Raw genomic sequence first — 15966 nt, 5'->3', positions numbered from 1 at the left:
AAACTTAACGAATAACGTTAAAAGGGGATTTTATCCGTCAGAGGGGGGAATATCATTCCCCAAAATAAATCGAAAACCCTAAGATGGAAAATAAATACTCTGAGGAGAAAATATAAAAACCCTAGAAACTCAAAAGGTGTATATGTAGGGGTGTGCATTAATCGGTTTAAACCGAAATAACCGACCGAACCGAATTTGATCGGTTATTTCGGTTCGGTTAAAAAACATATCGGTTCGGTTTTTGTCCAAATTTTTTTCGGTTAACCGAATAACCGAACGACAGGTTTGATGAAAACTCTTATTTGTATATTTGATACGTAAAAGGAATCCTTGTTATTCTCGAGAAGAATACCCTTTTATTTGTTTTACAGATGGATACATATCAAGAACAGGGTCAACTGCTCGAGCCTTACCTGGAAAGAGTACTGTAATTATTACAATACTAGTTTTCCTGGAATTGATTAACGTTACTTTTGATGTGACTTGGCTTAGCTCCGCCGAAAGGTAGAATGTGAGCGTCAGAGGCTACCGTGACTACAGTCTATGCGTGTAAGGAAAGTTTGTTGATTCATCCAAAAAAATAATAAATAAATGGGCTCTATGCTTTGTTGCTTCGTCCAGAAAATAATAGGGGTGCAACTTGGGTTGGGTTGAACCCGAATTTGGGTTGGGTTGGGTTGGGTTTTTTTCAAAATCGGGTTGGGTTGGGTTGAGAAATATCAACCCGAATTGGAAATCGGGTTGGGTCGGGTTGGGGTGTCGGGCAACCCGACCCGACCCGGAACCCGATTTCCAATTCCGATATATGCTTAAAGCCCGATTTCAACTGAACACATTTCCCATTGAAGCTAGAAATGTGCTTAAATTTCAACATAAATTTATCCTTCAGTTCAGTTACAGAGTTTTTATATGGTGGATGCCTCTGTGGGAATGTGAGCAAAAAAAAAAAAAACAGTAGTGCCCACAAAAAACATGTGCATAAAATTGGAAATCGGGTTGGGTCGGGTTGGGTCCAGCCGGGTTAGAAATCGGGTTGGGTCGGGTCGGGTTGGCAAAATGGGTTCCTCGGGTTGGCCTCAACCCGACCCAACCCGACCGAGTTGCACCCCTAGAAAATAAACGTTCTCCTATTACTCTTTCACTAATCACTATCTATCTGAACTACTGCTTCCAGTCAAACCCGAGTACTCTAATTATTCGATGTGACAACTACTGCTTCCAGTCAAACCGAGTACTCTAATTATTCGATGTGACTTGGCTTTACTATGCCGAAAGATAAAATATGAGCTACAGTGACTACAGTGACTACAGTCTATGCGTGTAAGGAAAGTTTTTTCATTCATTCAAATAAAATTTAATGTGCTCTGTAGTATTTTGAAAGTGAAATGATACATTCATTTTATTCACCCCTCTTTTTACTTGTGAGGGTGTAAAATAAACGAAAGGGGTGTCCCGGGTAATAAAAAGGGGGTGAATAAATTAAAACCTAAAAACTTAGGGTTTTTTTTTCTTTTCTGTTCACTTTATCTCACAAAAAAGAGAGCTAGGGTTTCTTCATCTTTACCCATATTCTTCATCACTTTATCTCACAAACCGATATAACTTCATCTCTACCCATATTCACCCTCAACCTCCATATCTGACCACCCCTACTCCCATTTTCACCACCATTGCAGATCCATCTCCCTGAAATTTGTTAGATCCCATACAACTCCCTTCCCCAATCTGTCAGATCTAAGGTATTACAGGAGCTTTTAAGGTTTACAAGGAGGAGCAAAGGAAAAGAGAAAGAGCTGATAGCCATTTCCTAATCCTCTCCTGTAATTTTATCATTTCTGAGAAAAGGGTTTGCTCGGGGCTCCAATAGAAGGAAGAAAGGGAGTCAACTACACCAATTTTAGATTTATTTATTTTTCCTTTTCATTTGATTAATTTGTTGGTGGTTTTTGGGAGCTCCAGCCTCCATCAGATTCATCTATTTTTCCTTTTCGTTATTCGGTTCCATCAGCTCCAGCTCTCTCTCTCCTCGTTTTCCAGACGAAGCGATCTTCAGTAGTTCCTCATCGATGGCCATGAATCGCATCGTATCGTCATCGTCTTCAATTTCCAATCTCCACCTTCTCAGATCTCTCTCCCAACCTCTCCTCCGCCGTCCATTCTCCTCCCACGCGGACGACGACAAAACAATCCTTACCGTCGAAACCAGTGTCCCCTTCACAGGCCACAGATGCGAACCCCCATCTCGATCCATCGAAACAACCCCAAAAGAACTCCTCAGCTTCTTCAAAGATATGGCTCTCATGCGTCGGATGGAAATAGCCGCCGATTCCCTCTACAAAGCCAAGCTGATTCGCGGCTTCTGCCATCTCTATGACGGCCAAGAAGCCGTCTCTGTAGGTATGGAAGCCGCCATCACAAAAAAGGATTGCATCATAACCGCTTATCGTGATCACTGCATTTATTTGGGCCGGGGTGGAACCCTAGTTGAGGCTTTTGCCGAGCTCATGGGCCGGAAGGGTGGTTGTTCTAAAGGGAAGGGTGGATCTATGCATTTTTATAAGAAGGATAGTGGATTTTATGGTGGACATGGGATTGTTGGGGCTCAGATCCCTCTTGGTGTTGGCCTTGCTTTCGCGCAGAAGTACTCTAAGGATAATACTGTTACCTTTGCTCTATATGGTGATGGGGCTGCGAATCAGGGGCAGCTTTTTGAAGCTCTTAATATAGCTGCCCTTTGGGATCTTCCTGCGATCTTAGTCTGCGAGAATAATCACTGTAAGAAGATTTTTTCTTGAAGTGATTTATGCCAATTTAATTTATTTTATTTCTTTATTTTTTTGCATTTTTGCATTGTTGGGTTTGTGAGTTTGTCTTTGGATTTTGTAGATGGAATGGGAACGGCGGAATGGAGAGCAGCCAAGAGTCCAGCTTATTATAAGAGGGGAGATTATGTTCCGGGGTTAAAGGTGGAGTGATTTAATTAATTCTCTATGTCTTTGATTCGTTTCGGTGTCATTGATTTTTGAGTTAGGTTTGATTTGTTTTTTCTTATTTTCTTCTGTTAAATACGTGAATTATTAAAGTGTATATGTCATACACTGCAGTGTTTTGGAACTCATATTATATGTCTGATATCTTCTCGTTTAAAAATTTCGTATGTGGGTTTGATTTTGTGTTTAGTTATGTGGATTGGCATCAATGTTTTGCATGATATTATCCACTCCACTGACATTGGGAAGCTCAACATTATTGAAACTTTGCTAGACAGGTTTTTTAGCAGCCATAATTGCCGAAAATGAATGGGTGTTCTGCTTGTGGTGATAGTTCCATCTCATATCTGCATCTCTTTTAACTCATAGATTTGAAGAGATTCCTATTTGTGTTAACCCAAGGGCACAAGAAGCCATGGGAGGTTAAGTGGGTGGAATAAATATGCTCAGGCAATGAATTGGTTGCAGGTTTGGGGGATTATTTTTCTTACATGGGATATGTATTCAAGTGCCATCATTTGGATTTTGGAATCATTAGCAATGCCAAAGCAGCTAAAATTCCCGATGCAGAAAAGAAATACCTTATGTGGGCTGAACCATCTTGTGGTTTGATGTCTGGTTTCTTAGATGCTTTGACAATCAACATCTTGTTGTTTTTTTTTATTACTTGAAGCAAGTGTGCTTGGGCTAGCTCCTTGATAGCTAGTTGATATTTTGGGTTGGATTCAGGAGGCATCAGGCATGGTTTGTTAGTATGCTTCTATTAGGTCATGTAGCAGCTACATCATAAGCTTAGGTGAGTCAGGTGACCTCTTTCAATCATTTAGACTAGTGTAAAAGTTTTCAATTTTGTAAAGGACTACTTCCATGTCTTCACCACAGAGGGCTTCTTGCGGTTGATGGATGTATGTTGTTCAATACCCCATTCAATTCATTCTTTTGCTAGGTTTTTGCCTGCTCCTTGAAAGTTTTCACGTGCAGGTTTCATCGACTTTGGTGTGGTAGTCCAATTTCATGTGGTGCCATTTATCTAGGCTTTTTATTGCCATGGGCATTTGGTTGACAGTTTATCAAGAAGGAAATTGTATTTTAGTTGGTTCAATGTCCAATCTGCTGGGGAGGTATGTTGCAAATAGCTCGTCATTCTCCCATAATGAATAGGAACTACTCTTTAACGGCTAATCAGGAAGTTGATTTCTGAAATTTATAACTAGTGATGCACACCCTAGATCTTTGGAGTCCTATTACATGTCTGTGATATTGTACAGTCTAGGCAGGCAGGTGGACACTGAACTTATGCTATGTTAATTTTATTTGATAGCCAAAATCTTTTAGAGTTGAGCCAAGCAGTTTTTTTTCTATTCTGACAGTCCACCAGTAGTAACAGTTCACCAGTAGTGGAATGTGATCATCCCTGGGTAACCAATAGTTACTAATCTGTTTTTCTTTGATCTTTCTCTTACAAAAGCTACCTTTCCATTGACCATCTGCAATGTCCTAATGATACACCCCTTATTTAACTCTTTAAGAGTTTCATTATTTACCCTCATTCTTTATCCAAAGAATGAGAGAATTCACTCCAAGTCAGTCACTCCTTCCAACTTTCCATGGCATTTTGTTGTTGCATTGTTCTCTCCATTTTTCTTTTAAAATTAAAACCTATTTGAATATGATGTGTTGATCTCCAATCGGCCAAGTTTGCAGAGTAGAATTTGTATGGATTTACATGTTTATTAGTGAGATTTATGGGATTGAGTTATTTACACGCACTCTCTCTTTCCAAAATCGTGACTTTATCCTACATATTTTAATAGTCAATTTCTTAGTTGCGGGAATCTGCGACCCAAGAAGACATTCTGAATCTAGAATCCTCCTCGTGCTTTCAAACATTCTGGAACACTCCAACTATCAACTACTGCTAACATGGCCTTATGAAATCACCTTTTACTCAGCCAATTTTGTACTGTGTGTAATTTTTATCATTTTCTGAATCAAGATATTCTATATGATAAAAACTGCAATTACTAGACAAGTTTTAACTGCTCGTGCTTTCAAACACTCTGGAACACTCCAACTTTCAACTACTGCTAACATGGCCTTATGAAATCACCTTTTACTCAGCCAATTTTGTATTGTGTGTAATTTTTATCATTTTCTGAATCAATATATTCTATATGATAAAAACTGCAATTACTAGACAAGTTTTAACTGCTCGTGCTTTCAAACACTATGGAACACTCCAACCTAAGAAGCACGGGTACTCTCCGGAGGCCCACGCACCCGTGTCGGGTGCGTGTCGGGTGCTCTTGGGTACTCTTTGGTACTCTTTGGGTGCGTACCGGGTACGCACCCAAACAACAAACAAAACGAAAATCCAGTTTGGGGGTTTGGGTACGTATCGGGTGTGCTTGGGTGCGTACCCGTTTCGAATTAAATCCAAAATTACAGATTTACAATAGAGGGGCTGTCCCAATTAACAAAGGGGGTGAATATATCAAAAAATATAATATATATATATATATATATATATATATATATATATATATATATATATATATATATATATATATATATATATATATATATATGGGAAAGGTGTGTGTACTCGGTCGAGTAGATAAGCTTATCTACTCGGTCGGGTTAAAACAGAGGGGGCCCACATTTTTGGGGTGATCCAAACCATTCATTTGAAAGGCCCTTACCTAGATAGGGTGTCCACAAAAAATCAGCCCCATAGGATCATCCTAACCCATCCAACAGTGGAGGGAAAAATGGGCAGATTTGTGGACAAGCTGTGTTTGTCCATTTTTCCCTCCACTGTTGCATGGGTTAGGATGATCCTATGGGGCTGATTTTTTGTGGACACCCTATCTAGGTAAGGGCCTTTCAAATGAATAGTTTGGATCACCCAAAAAATGTGGGCCCCCACTGTTTTTAACCCGACCGAGTAGATAAGCTTATCTACTCGACCGAGTACGCACACCTTTCCCTATATATATATATATATATAGAAATGATAACACTCCAATGTATAAATATCATGCTCTACTAGCTTGTCTTTTAGTATTTAAAAGGCTGTCCACAAGTTATTACAGTTCCCAAAAAGCTCTCACAAGCCCATTAAATACTAAAAGACAAGCAAGGAGAGAGTGGATATCGAAACAGGAAATGATAAATGCGCCCCTTCTCATCACTTGGGACACCCTTTTAATTTTTATAATTATATAATAAAATATAAAAATATATTATATTCAGCGTACCCCCAACGTACCCGTATCCTATTTTTTTTAAAAATTACGTATCCACGTACCCGTATCGTGTCGTACCCGCACCCCGTACCCGTATCCGTGCTTCATTCTCCAACTATCAACTACTGCTAACATGGCCTTATGAAATCACCTTTTACTCATCCAATTTTGTACTGTGTGTAATTTTTATCATTTTCTGAATCAAGATATTCTATATGATAAAAACTGCAATTACTAGACAAGTTTTAACTCCTCGTGCTTTCAAACACTCTGGAACACTCCAACTATCAACTACTGCTAACATGGCCTTATGAAATCACCTTTTATTCAGCCAATTTTGTACTGTGTGTAATTTTTATCATTTTCTGAATCAAGATATCCTATATGATAAAAATTGCAATTACTAGACAAGTTTTAATTCCTCTATTTTATTAAATTTAAGGACATATTTGTTGGTTATTTGAAGGTAAGGACATATTTGTTGGTTATTTGAAGATATTTCTTAGATACATATTGCCTACTCGCAAAGTCTGCTTTTGTTTCTGAAACTTGCCTCACTCCACACCCAAATCTACTCCCACTTCTGCTCCCGCTTCGTACAACTAAGGTGCATGTGTCACTCTAGGAATGCATATTAGGCACCTGAGAAAGTTTTCACTGAAGTTAACATTATAGAGAGATCAAGATGATCCACAGTTCTCTAGAACAGTTTGCTCTGTAATTAGATGATTGCTAAGTCCTTTACTTTGTCGGTCTTCATTTCATTTCAGCTAAGCAATGAATGTGGGTTGAGTAGTATGTGGTGTACTTTTCATTTCAAAAAAAAGTATGTGGCGTACTTTCTAAGCTAACACTCTTGGTAAACTAAAACTTCTGCCTTGAAATTACGGGTGCCACATGCTCATACATTATATTGGATGGCTCTGTGTAGAAGCAGAATACTGGGTCTAGGATAGAAAGAAATTTATGAGATTATATTCTGTTAATTATCCAGTGAAACTGGCCACAAATCCTCATATTTCTCATATTCTGTAACAGGTAGATGGAATGGATGCACTTGCTGTGAAACAAGCATGCAAATTCGCTAAGGAGCATGCTCTGAAGAATGGACCCATTGTGAGTATGTTTCATTGGTTATTATGTTTACTTAATTGTGAGTTTTTTTTTTTTTTTTTTGAACGACTTACAGTGAAGTTTGCTAGTAATGTTGCATCTTTGGTGTTACAATTTGAATGTCTTGTGAGCCTTGCTGTCAATTGGAAACTGTTAGAGAGGTTGGTGTCGGTCCCATCATATTAATGTTTTGGTGTGACTCTTTAGTTGTTTTCTTAAATTTATTTGATGGGCCCATCATTGGATGGCCCCAAGGGCATTTTATGTAATTCGTGAAGTTTCACTTATATAAAAAACATGGGACATGAGGCTAGAGTAACAACAGTGCGATTTCTCTTCCTTTTTTCTCTTCTCCTTCTCTCTTATGCTTTCTCGTCCTTTCTCCATAGGAAGTGGGTGTGTGGGTGATCCATCATGAACAATAAAATGGTATCAGATAATTTAGATATTCTCTTTCTCCATAGGAAGTTGATATGCGTTTCGATTTCATTGGAGATGGAAATAGAAACATTTTGGTCGTTTCGTATTGGTTTCGGTGGAAATTTAAAACCATAATTAGAACTACTGCATTGCCATGTGCGTTGTGCTGCCCATTTGGACTATGGAGTTGAGTTATGTGGGCTATCTTGGTCTATTGTATAGACTTCTTTGTGGACTATGGTATATTCGTGATGTGGGCTATTATGCATTCTTATAAATACTGTTATGTCTTACTGTGGTTATGCCATTTGTGTGTTGTGTATGCCATCTGTATGGCTATTATGCTATTTTTTATGTCACGTAGAGGTCCTAAAAATTGATATCTACTTAGTAGTCAATATGAAAGATCCAAAGTCAATTAGAAGTTTTTGTTCCATGTTGGGCATGATGTCATCTATGCTCCAGCTTGAGGGGGACTGTTAGAGAGTTGAGTTAGTGTAGGTCCTATCATATTTATGTTTTAGTATATCTCTTTAGTTTGTTTTCTTTAGTTTATTTGCTTTAGTAGGATGAGTCTCAAGCACAGCCCTATCCACTTTAGCACGGGCATGCTGGTCCACCTCTCCATTGGCCAACCTCCGAACATGCTGAAAGCGAATGGGGTTCCCCTCATCGCGGTCCAGAATCCCATCTGTCAATTCTGAGAATCTCCAGGGGTGCAGGTGACTCCCATTTAACCATATGACAACGTTAAGGGAGTCTCCTTCCACAATAAGATTATCCAAATCGCTGAAGGCCGTTAATCTGATGCTCCAAAGAATGGCCCGGAATCTCCTTCCACAATAAGATTATCCAAATCGCTGAAGGCCGTTAATCTGATGCTCCAAAGAATGGCCCTCTCTCTCTCTCTCTCTCTCTCTCTCTCTCTCTCTCTCTCCATACAAAGTGGGTATGTGGGTGGTCCATCGTGATGAACCCTAACAAAAACCATTATGCAGACTTGCTTCCTTGATTTCAGGTGTAGTACTTGTATGATGAAAATAAGGAATGGAACCATGACATCCCAAATGAGACTATAAAAGAACTTGATTTAGTTGATGTTGTAGCCGTGTAGGTAGGTCTCTGGAATCAGCTTCACTGAAAGTGAAATGGGTGGAAGGAAAAGTGTGATATTATTATTTGGGATAAAGGTCATAAAGAGAAGAAGAAATCCAAGTTGGCTCCTCCACCTCCCAAATCCCTAGAGTAATCCAATACTGGCAGGCATTGGAGGTGAGGTTAGAAATCAAATGAACAACATTTCACTCTCCTTTTCCATGTCAATTGGTCGTATGGAATCCAAAGAGGTTGAGACTCATACCCCCTTCATGACTCTCCAACATCATATCAACAAATTTTGTAATTCTCTTCTTGTTGAAGGGGACTCGTCTAATGTTATCTTTTGGCCAAATCACACATGTATGGTTTTCCTTTCTGCATATTCCTCATAGTGATATCGTTTTTCTTTCTGTGAATATCAACATATTATAGACAGGTGTCGAAGGGGAGAGTGGTGGTTCAACTTTTCTGCACTTTGGAGTCATACTACATTCATCCGTATGGGATTGATAGGCAGGTGTCCAAGTTGTATCTTTGGGGGCTTAGTTTCAAAACTCCCCCATGTCATGGACTCCCCCAAGTCGACTACCTTTTTACTTTAGTTGAGTTCTTGTTTGAGTCCGCGTTTTACGCTACAAAGTCAATCAAAACTCCTTTGACTCTCCCGAGTTATTACTGCATCAACATAGTTCTCAGCCTTGTCAACCGAGTACTTGACCGCGTCATCCCGAGTCGACTAGGATTTGCTTTGGCCGCATTTGACCTGCATCCAAGTTTTGAAATACAGTTTGGGGGCAGTCTCGGTGAGCTCATTATACATTTTGATTTCCAAAACTGATAGTGCCTCAAGGCTATCCTCTGTATTGTGGATCACCTCCTTCATTGGCAACAGATCATTGTCAAACACTCCTCAATGTGTATGGCGGACGCAAAGGTGATTGATAACCTCTTGCTCCATTGTGCTTAGGCCATCATTTTTGGGCATTTGTCCTTAGGCTCTTCGGCATACAATGGGTCTTCCCTAGCACGATTATTGAGGTGATTGTGTGTTGGATTTTCTATCCAGGCTCAGTGAAAGGGAGTCTTATGGAAACACTTCTCTGCCATATCAATGATCCATATGGAAGGAGACGAATGTCGATGGTTGCTCTTGTCGTGACCCCGACGATGCTGGCATTGGAAGAATTTTTTGAGATTCGAAGGGTGGCATCATCGTTTCTTTTTTTGGTCTGATTGGTTTATCTGATTCGAGAAATGCCGAGGCTCATACTCTCAATTTGGTATGCGTATCTTTCATGATAAGAAGGATGACAGACTAGAGTGGAAGGGGACTCCTTTAATGTCATTTCGTGCGTCAAGGGCAACAGTGATGGCATGTCGACATTAGTCAATTTTAATTTTTTTGATGAGATCATAGACTTGCAGAGGAGGGAGAAATCTTATATTTGTTCATATTCCCAGAAATGCAATGGTTGATCGGCTTGCCAAATCGGGCATCTTGAGGGATTCCTTGTTTATTGGGCGTGCCCTACCTGTTGAAGTAAATTTGTAATCCTCTTCTCCTATTAATATTTGCTATCCTTTAAAAATAATGTGGAAGGGGATGGAAAAAAGGATGTTCCAAGGGGGTGACAAGGACAGGTAAGGGGATACACCCCTTGATCTTTGGTTTGGTGATCTCTTGGGTCACGTAGTCGAAGACCTTTGTGGGAGTGTCTGCAGTCTGGCTGAGGCATGCTTGGGAATTTTATAGGTGTAGTTTGCTTCATAAGGAGAGACCTGCTTCTAGATGGAGCCCTCCCCATATGGTCTCCTATAAGTTCTACTTCAATGGGTCCAATAGCTTATGTAACCTTGTGCTAGCTGCGGTGGGGGTCTCGTTCAGGACTACGATGGGAGGCCTAGAGTTGTTTACTCCAGGGAAGCCGAGATTACAGAATCTAACTCGGCTGAGCCTACGGCCCTTAACGTGGATTCCTCATGTGCTAGAACTCTTGGCTATGTTGCGAGATTTTAAGAAGAATGTCATATGGTTGAAGGGTCCTATTCCACGACATGATTGATGATGTGCTCTGGATTATCTATCTGGGAAATATGTATTGTTCCTCCATGTTAGATGATCGGTGACTGTGAAGGCAGAGGGCTCCTCCTTGACTATCTTTGATTCCTTCTCCTTGCAGTAGGGTTTTTTTTTGCTGCGTTTCTTTTAGTTTTTGTGGGACCTCCTCCTTCCGTGTGTTAGGTGTTCCATTTCTTTTTTAATATATTTTTTTGGAAAATAGGTAACTTTATTGATTAAGAAAATCCATAGAGCCAGATGACGGGGAAGAAGGTGCCCCACCCACCACCACGACACACACACACAAATAATAATAATAATAGTAAATGAAAAAAACACCCCACACACGAACAAATGCCTCCACCCTGAAACACGGCCTAGCACGACTGAGCAATAGAGGGTTGAATCACCTCCACTTGTAGTTTGTCCACACCGGCTTTTGCTGACTCATGGGCCTTCTCATCAACTTAAGCTTGGACACCCTCCTCTCTGAAGTAGTTGTGGCATTTCACTTTCTGTTACTTTTCAAGAAATTTACTGTGGCAGCTCACTGAAGAATGCCGAGTTTCTATCACCATTTCATGACTCATGACTCTGGCTACTGTTTTACTTTGATTCTTTTATTGCTTAATTCCTTGGGAGAGGAACATCCTCATCTGTAAGGGTTTTAAAATTGCTAACTGTTCTTGAATGTAACCGTGGCCTGTTTTTAGTTCATTGAGACCTTATTCCATTTCCTGATATTTTTTGTCACAAATAGGTGCAGTCCCACAAGGGAGGGTCTGGTAGTACACACACTTACTTTTTCTTTTTCTTCTCTTTGTTGTTCTGGCCATCTCGGTCCCTTCTTTTCAATAAAATTTTTCCATCATTCAAAAAAAAAGGGGGGGGGGGGGGGGGGGGGCAGTACCAGGTCAGGCCTTGAATGGCTTTTTGCTCCAACACTACCATAAATGTCAGAAGCCATAATCACATTAGCTCCAGCTGGGGAGGACAAATGTTTTCTTAGACTACAATCAGTATCCATGATGGCATTGTTTTGTTTGAATATATGTCAGATGCCATAATCACATTAGCTCCAGCTGGGGAGGACAAATGTTTTCTTAGACTACCGTCAGTTTCCATGACGGCATTGTTTTGTTTGAATATATTAGGAGAAAGCCCCACACAAATAATCTAGAATGATAAATACACCCCTGCACCTGTTATGACAATTAAATGTGACTTTGAGGTTTTTTAATTTCACAATGTCACTTGTCTAATTCTATGAGCAAGTTATTTTATCCATTTTTAGCAGGCTGACTTCTTTATGTTTTCTCTGTGTAACCAAGGGCTAAATTACTGAACTGATATATTTCTCTTGATGTGGTTGTTCAGATTCTTGAAATGGATACTTACAGGTACCATGGGCACTCTATGTCAGATCCTGGGAGCACCTACCGCACACGTGATGAGATCACTGGTGTGAGACAGGTCAGATGATTCTGTGTAATCTGCTTGCTTAATTGTTTAGCCTTTTATTTTGTAAGTAGAGAACTGAGAATATTTTTGTGCCATGCGAGATTTGCAGGAGCGCGATCCACTTGAAAGAATAAGGAAGTTGGTCTTGTCTCATGACCTAGCCACTGCAGCTGAGCTCAAGGTATTCTGCTCAGATTTCCAATGGAATGCTTTTAGATTGTCGGGCATTTATAGCTCGGGCTGAAAACTTGATATGCTTTGGTTGCTATTAGCTCAAATTTAAGAGACTCCATTTGAAGACCGGATTTAATAACATATTTCCGTGCTAACATGGAATTTTTTATGCAGGATATTGAGAAAATTTTCAGAAAAGAAGTAGACGATGCCATTGCTGAAGCTAAGGTATGCACTTTGATATTGAGTAATTTGTTGACAAATTACATGCTTCAACATTAAGCTTTGTGTTATTGGAGTATGGCCCAAGTATTGCCTGTCCCCATGCTTGTGTTGTTCTGCGATAAACATTTGACGCTTTTGTATTTTCAGGAGAGCCCGATGCCTGACCCTCCTGAACTCTTCACCAATGTATATGTGAAAGGTTTTGGAGTGGAGGTAAATTATTTTCCCTATGAATTTATCTCATTCTCCATTCTCACGTGCTTGGCTTGTTTTGCACATTGTTATTAGTTGTTTCAATAATATTCTCATAAAATCTTGACAGAAAATATTCTTCAACTGATTTTTACTAATTTTGTGCCTGGCTTCATTTGGTGCCTCGGTCGATCAGGGCAAGTCCTAGTTAGCTCATTATTAGAAAACTTGCTCCTTTGACAATCACTGTTAGGAAAAATGCAAAACGACTGATCAATTGTTTCCACATCATTGACTGAATGGACTTTGAAAATTCCACAACACTATTCCCGGTTCTTTATGGTGTCGACACAAATGATTTGTACATTTTTGGTTCGTCTAGCATTAATCGTTATCATAGTCCAACTTTTTTATTTATATTAGTTAATAATCTTGACTAGTGGACTTGGAATTCGGTGATTTTGCTTGCTGTACCATCTGAGGGAGTTGACTAAGGCCCTGTTTGTTTTTTTATTGTGAGATCTGATTGTCAGTCCAATACTGATTATTGGTCTCAAATTTATATTTAATTTTGAGTCCAATAATCAGTTTTGGACTCACAATTGTTTCTCAAAATCCAAAACAAACAGGATCTAAGACATACTCTTTGGAAATTGTGATACCAAGGAATGATGGTCGGGTCGATTTTGGCTAACAAAATTCGATGAATCACATCCTTAGAACTGTGGCGAGTGGTATGTTTTATCATTGGAAGAAGGAAAAAAGAACTTACTTTTGGTTTGTGTATGTTATCAGATAGGGTAGAATCTATTATACTGATGTTAAAGATTATATTGTTGCAGGCATACGGACCCGATAGGAAAGAGGTGAGAAGTATTCTTCCTTGAGGGATTCGCCGAAGTCCGTGGCAATAAATGTGGAAGTTAAAATTGTGATCGGATCGTGGCTTCCCTCCCTAATCCATTTCTCTGTAGAGGAAGCTATAGATTTTTTAGTTTCGAGTTGTGCAGAGATTTTGTTCTTTCATTTGGGTGACAAATTGCATGTTTGATCTTTTGATGGATTTAACACATTTTTCTTCTGTTTTTCCTACTCCTTAATAGCACTTTTGTCATCAATGGCCAGTAGTCCTTATGGGCTCCATCCACTTTGATTGATGGCTAAGGGTTTTAGAGTTTTGAGTTCTATTTTCGAGACAGTAAGTCACTTTTACAATCAATGGTGAACTGCAATTTTCAGGGTCTCACTTTGAGACACAGAGATCAAGAGCATCATCGATCATATAGAATATCATGTGGCGACCCAGATGGTTTTGGTGGCATCCCCAAGGGACATCGATGTAGGACTGCAGAACTCATCTGTTTAACATTTCTATGGCTTGTGGCCGTGAAGTCGCTGTGATGATCTAAACTGTTAATTTGTTGGGCCACAACGTAAATAGGGTGTACCCTAAAAATCATTTCCCATAATGTGCATTCCCTCTTTATATAAGTTTAGGATCATGGTTTGGATTATGGAATAGACTGAGCTGTCCTCATTGTATATAAAAAAGGAAAAAGAAAATACGTGCATGTGGGTGTGGGTGTGGACACTCAACAAATGGGTTCTTATGAGTTTTTGTATAATCCGGGCGTTCATGAGCGTGATGGGAGATCTTGGGAAGGGGTAAAAATCAGGGGTAAATACCCACTTTGGGAGGGAAAAGTTTTGCCACGTCTCTCTACCATTATTCTACACCTTTTTTTTCTTATAATGCACTAAAAATCACTTTGATCAAACCATCTGATTTCTAGACTTTCTCGATAGAACTCAAATAGTAATTCCAAGCGTTGGTGATTGGCCATATTATTACAAATAATGATGATGAAACCACAATCGGCACAAATCAAGAGAGGGTTAGGCTAGAGATTTTCTAGGCATGGCCCACCCATAGTGGGGCCCAACCGATGAGGGTTAACTTTGGTAACATGGAAAGTCAATATAAATTTTGCCTTCCATAGTTCTTAATTGAAATTAGCTTATGCTAAACGAACATATAATCATCCACCAAGGTTCTTTCGAATCCTCTCAACATCTTTCGCGCTAATTTGAAATGATTTCTTCAAAACATCATCGATGATCATCGGCTTCGTCACGAAATTGGCGAGAGGAGAGAGCTGCGCACCGGGGTTTTGGCTACTAAGACCGGACACGGCAAGAGCCGGTGCCAGAGAATTGAGATTGTAAAGATAGTGTAGCATTCCTCTAGGGAACACGAAAGAATCACCAGCTCGAAGCTGTTGAGTGAACAGACGGTTACTAGCATCTACGAATCCAACAAGAAGATTGCCACTAAGAAGAAGAGTTACCTCCGAGGCTCGTGGGTGCGAATGGGGTGGCACGAGCCCATTTGGGGCAATGTCGATCCGAGCCATGGCTAAGCCTTGGGTGTTAGAGCCAGGCAAGTTTTTGGCATTAGTTAAGGTAACATTGAAGCCAAAGGGGTTGGCTCCAGTGTTCCCGGCTTTCGATAGAATGGAGGTCGTGAAGTGCGAGGGAATGGCCAGAGCCGGGTCCAGGCAGGGTGCACCATTGAAGAAGAAAGGTTGGGTGGTGGCTACATCGGTGACACAAAAGTCTTGGAGGGGGTCAGGGTCCGATTGTGCTACTTGTATTAGTAAAATTAAGGGTAGTAAGATCTTCGGTAAGAAGGTGTTTCTCATTTTTCTTATTAAGAGAGTTTCAGGGTTTTCTCCTCCCCTTTTTCTCTATATAGTGTTGTTATATGAAGCTTGGGTAGCCGAGGATTTGGAGTGAAGTCACGAAGATATGAGTAGCGTGTGGTAGTAGAAAATGTTGGGAAATAACGTAAGTTTGTAAATTGTAAAAGGGAGACTCATTGCCTATCTTTACACGAATACATTGGTTTCTATTTTTTATTTGTTGGGAGGGAGCTGTCAAGGAGCCTATACAGTCCGACGGATCCGACCGGGATTGAATATGGATC

At 40.0% G+C, this 15966-nt stretch overlaps 2 protein-coding genes across 2 annotated transcripts; one reads left to right on the top strand and one right to left on the bottom strand.

The window, feature by feature from the left end:
- Positions 1-1519: 1519 nt before the first annotated feature.
- LOC143849634 (pyruvate dehydrogenase E1 component subunit alpha, mitochondrial-like) lies at positions 1520-14240 on the top strand. The gene is made up of 8 exons (XM_077358733.1): positions 1520-2775; positions 2887-2966; positions 7277-7354; positions 12306-12401; positions 12499-12570; positions 12738-12791; positions 12936-13001; positions 13823-14240. The coding sequence occupies exons 1-8, from the start codon at positions 2067-2069 to the stop codon at positions 13865-13867; spliced, it is 1200 nt and encodes a 399-aa protein (XP_077214848.1). The 5' UTR covers positions 1520-2066; the 3' UTR covers positions 13868-14240.
- A 576-nt stretch (positions 14241-14816) lies between these two features.
- LOC143852015 (germin-like protein 3-1) lies at positions 14817-15682 on the bottom strand. Its single transcript, XM_077361524.1, has one exon. It carries the CDS (start codon positions 15680-15682, stop codon positions 15020-15022), a length of 663 nt encoding a protein of 220 aa, XP_077217639.1. The 3' UTR covers positions 14817-15019.
- Positions 15683-15966: the final 284 nt, after the last annotated feature.

This window comes from Tasmannia lanceolata, unplaced genomic scaffold (genome assembly GCF_043159265.1).
Source record: "Tasmannia lanceolata isolate RefF3 unplaced genomic scaffold, GAP_Taslan_0.1 ptg000018l, whole genome shotgun sequence".
Lineage (NCBI taxonomy): Eukaryota > Viridiplantae > Streptophyta > Magnoliopsida > Canellales > Winteraceae > Tasmannia > Tasmannia lanceolata.
This window is presented reverse-complemented; position numbering and strand designations above follow the sequence as displayed.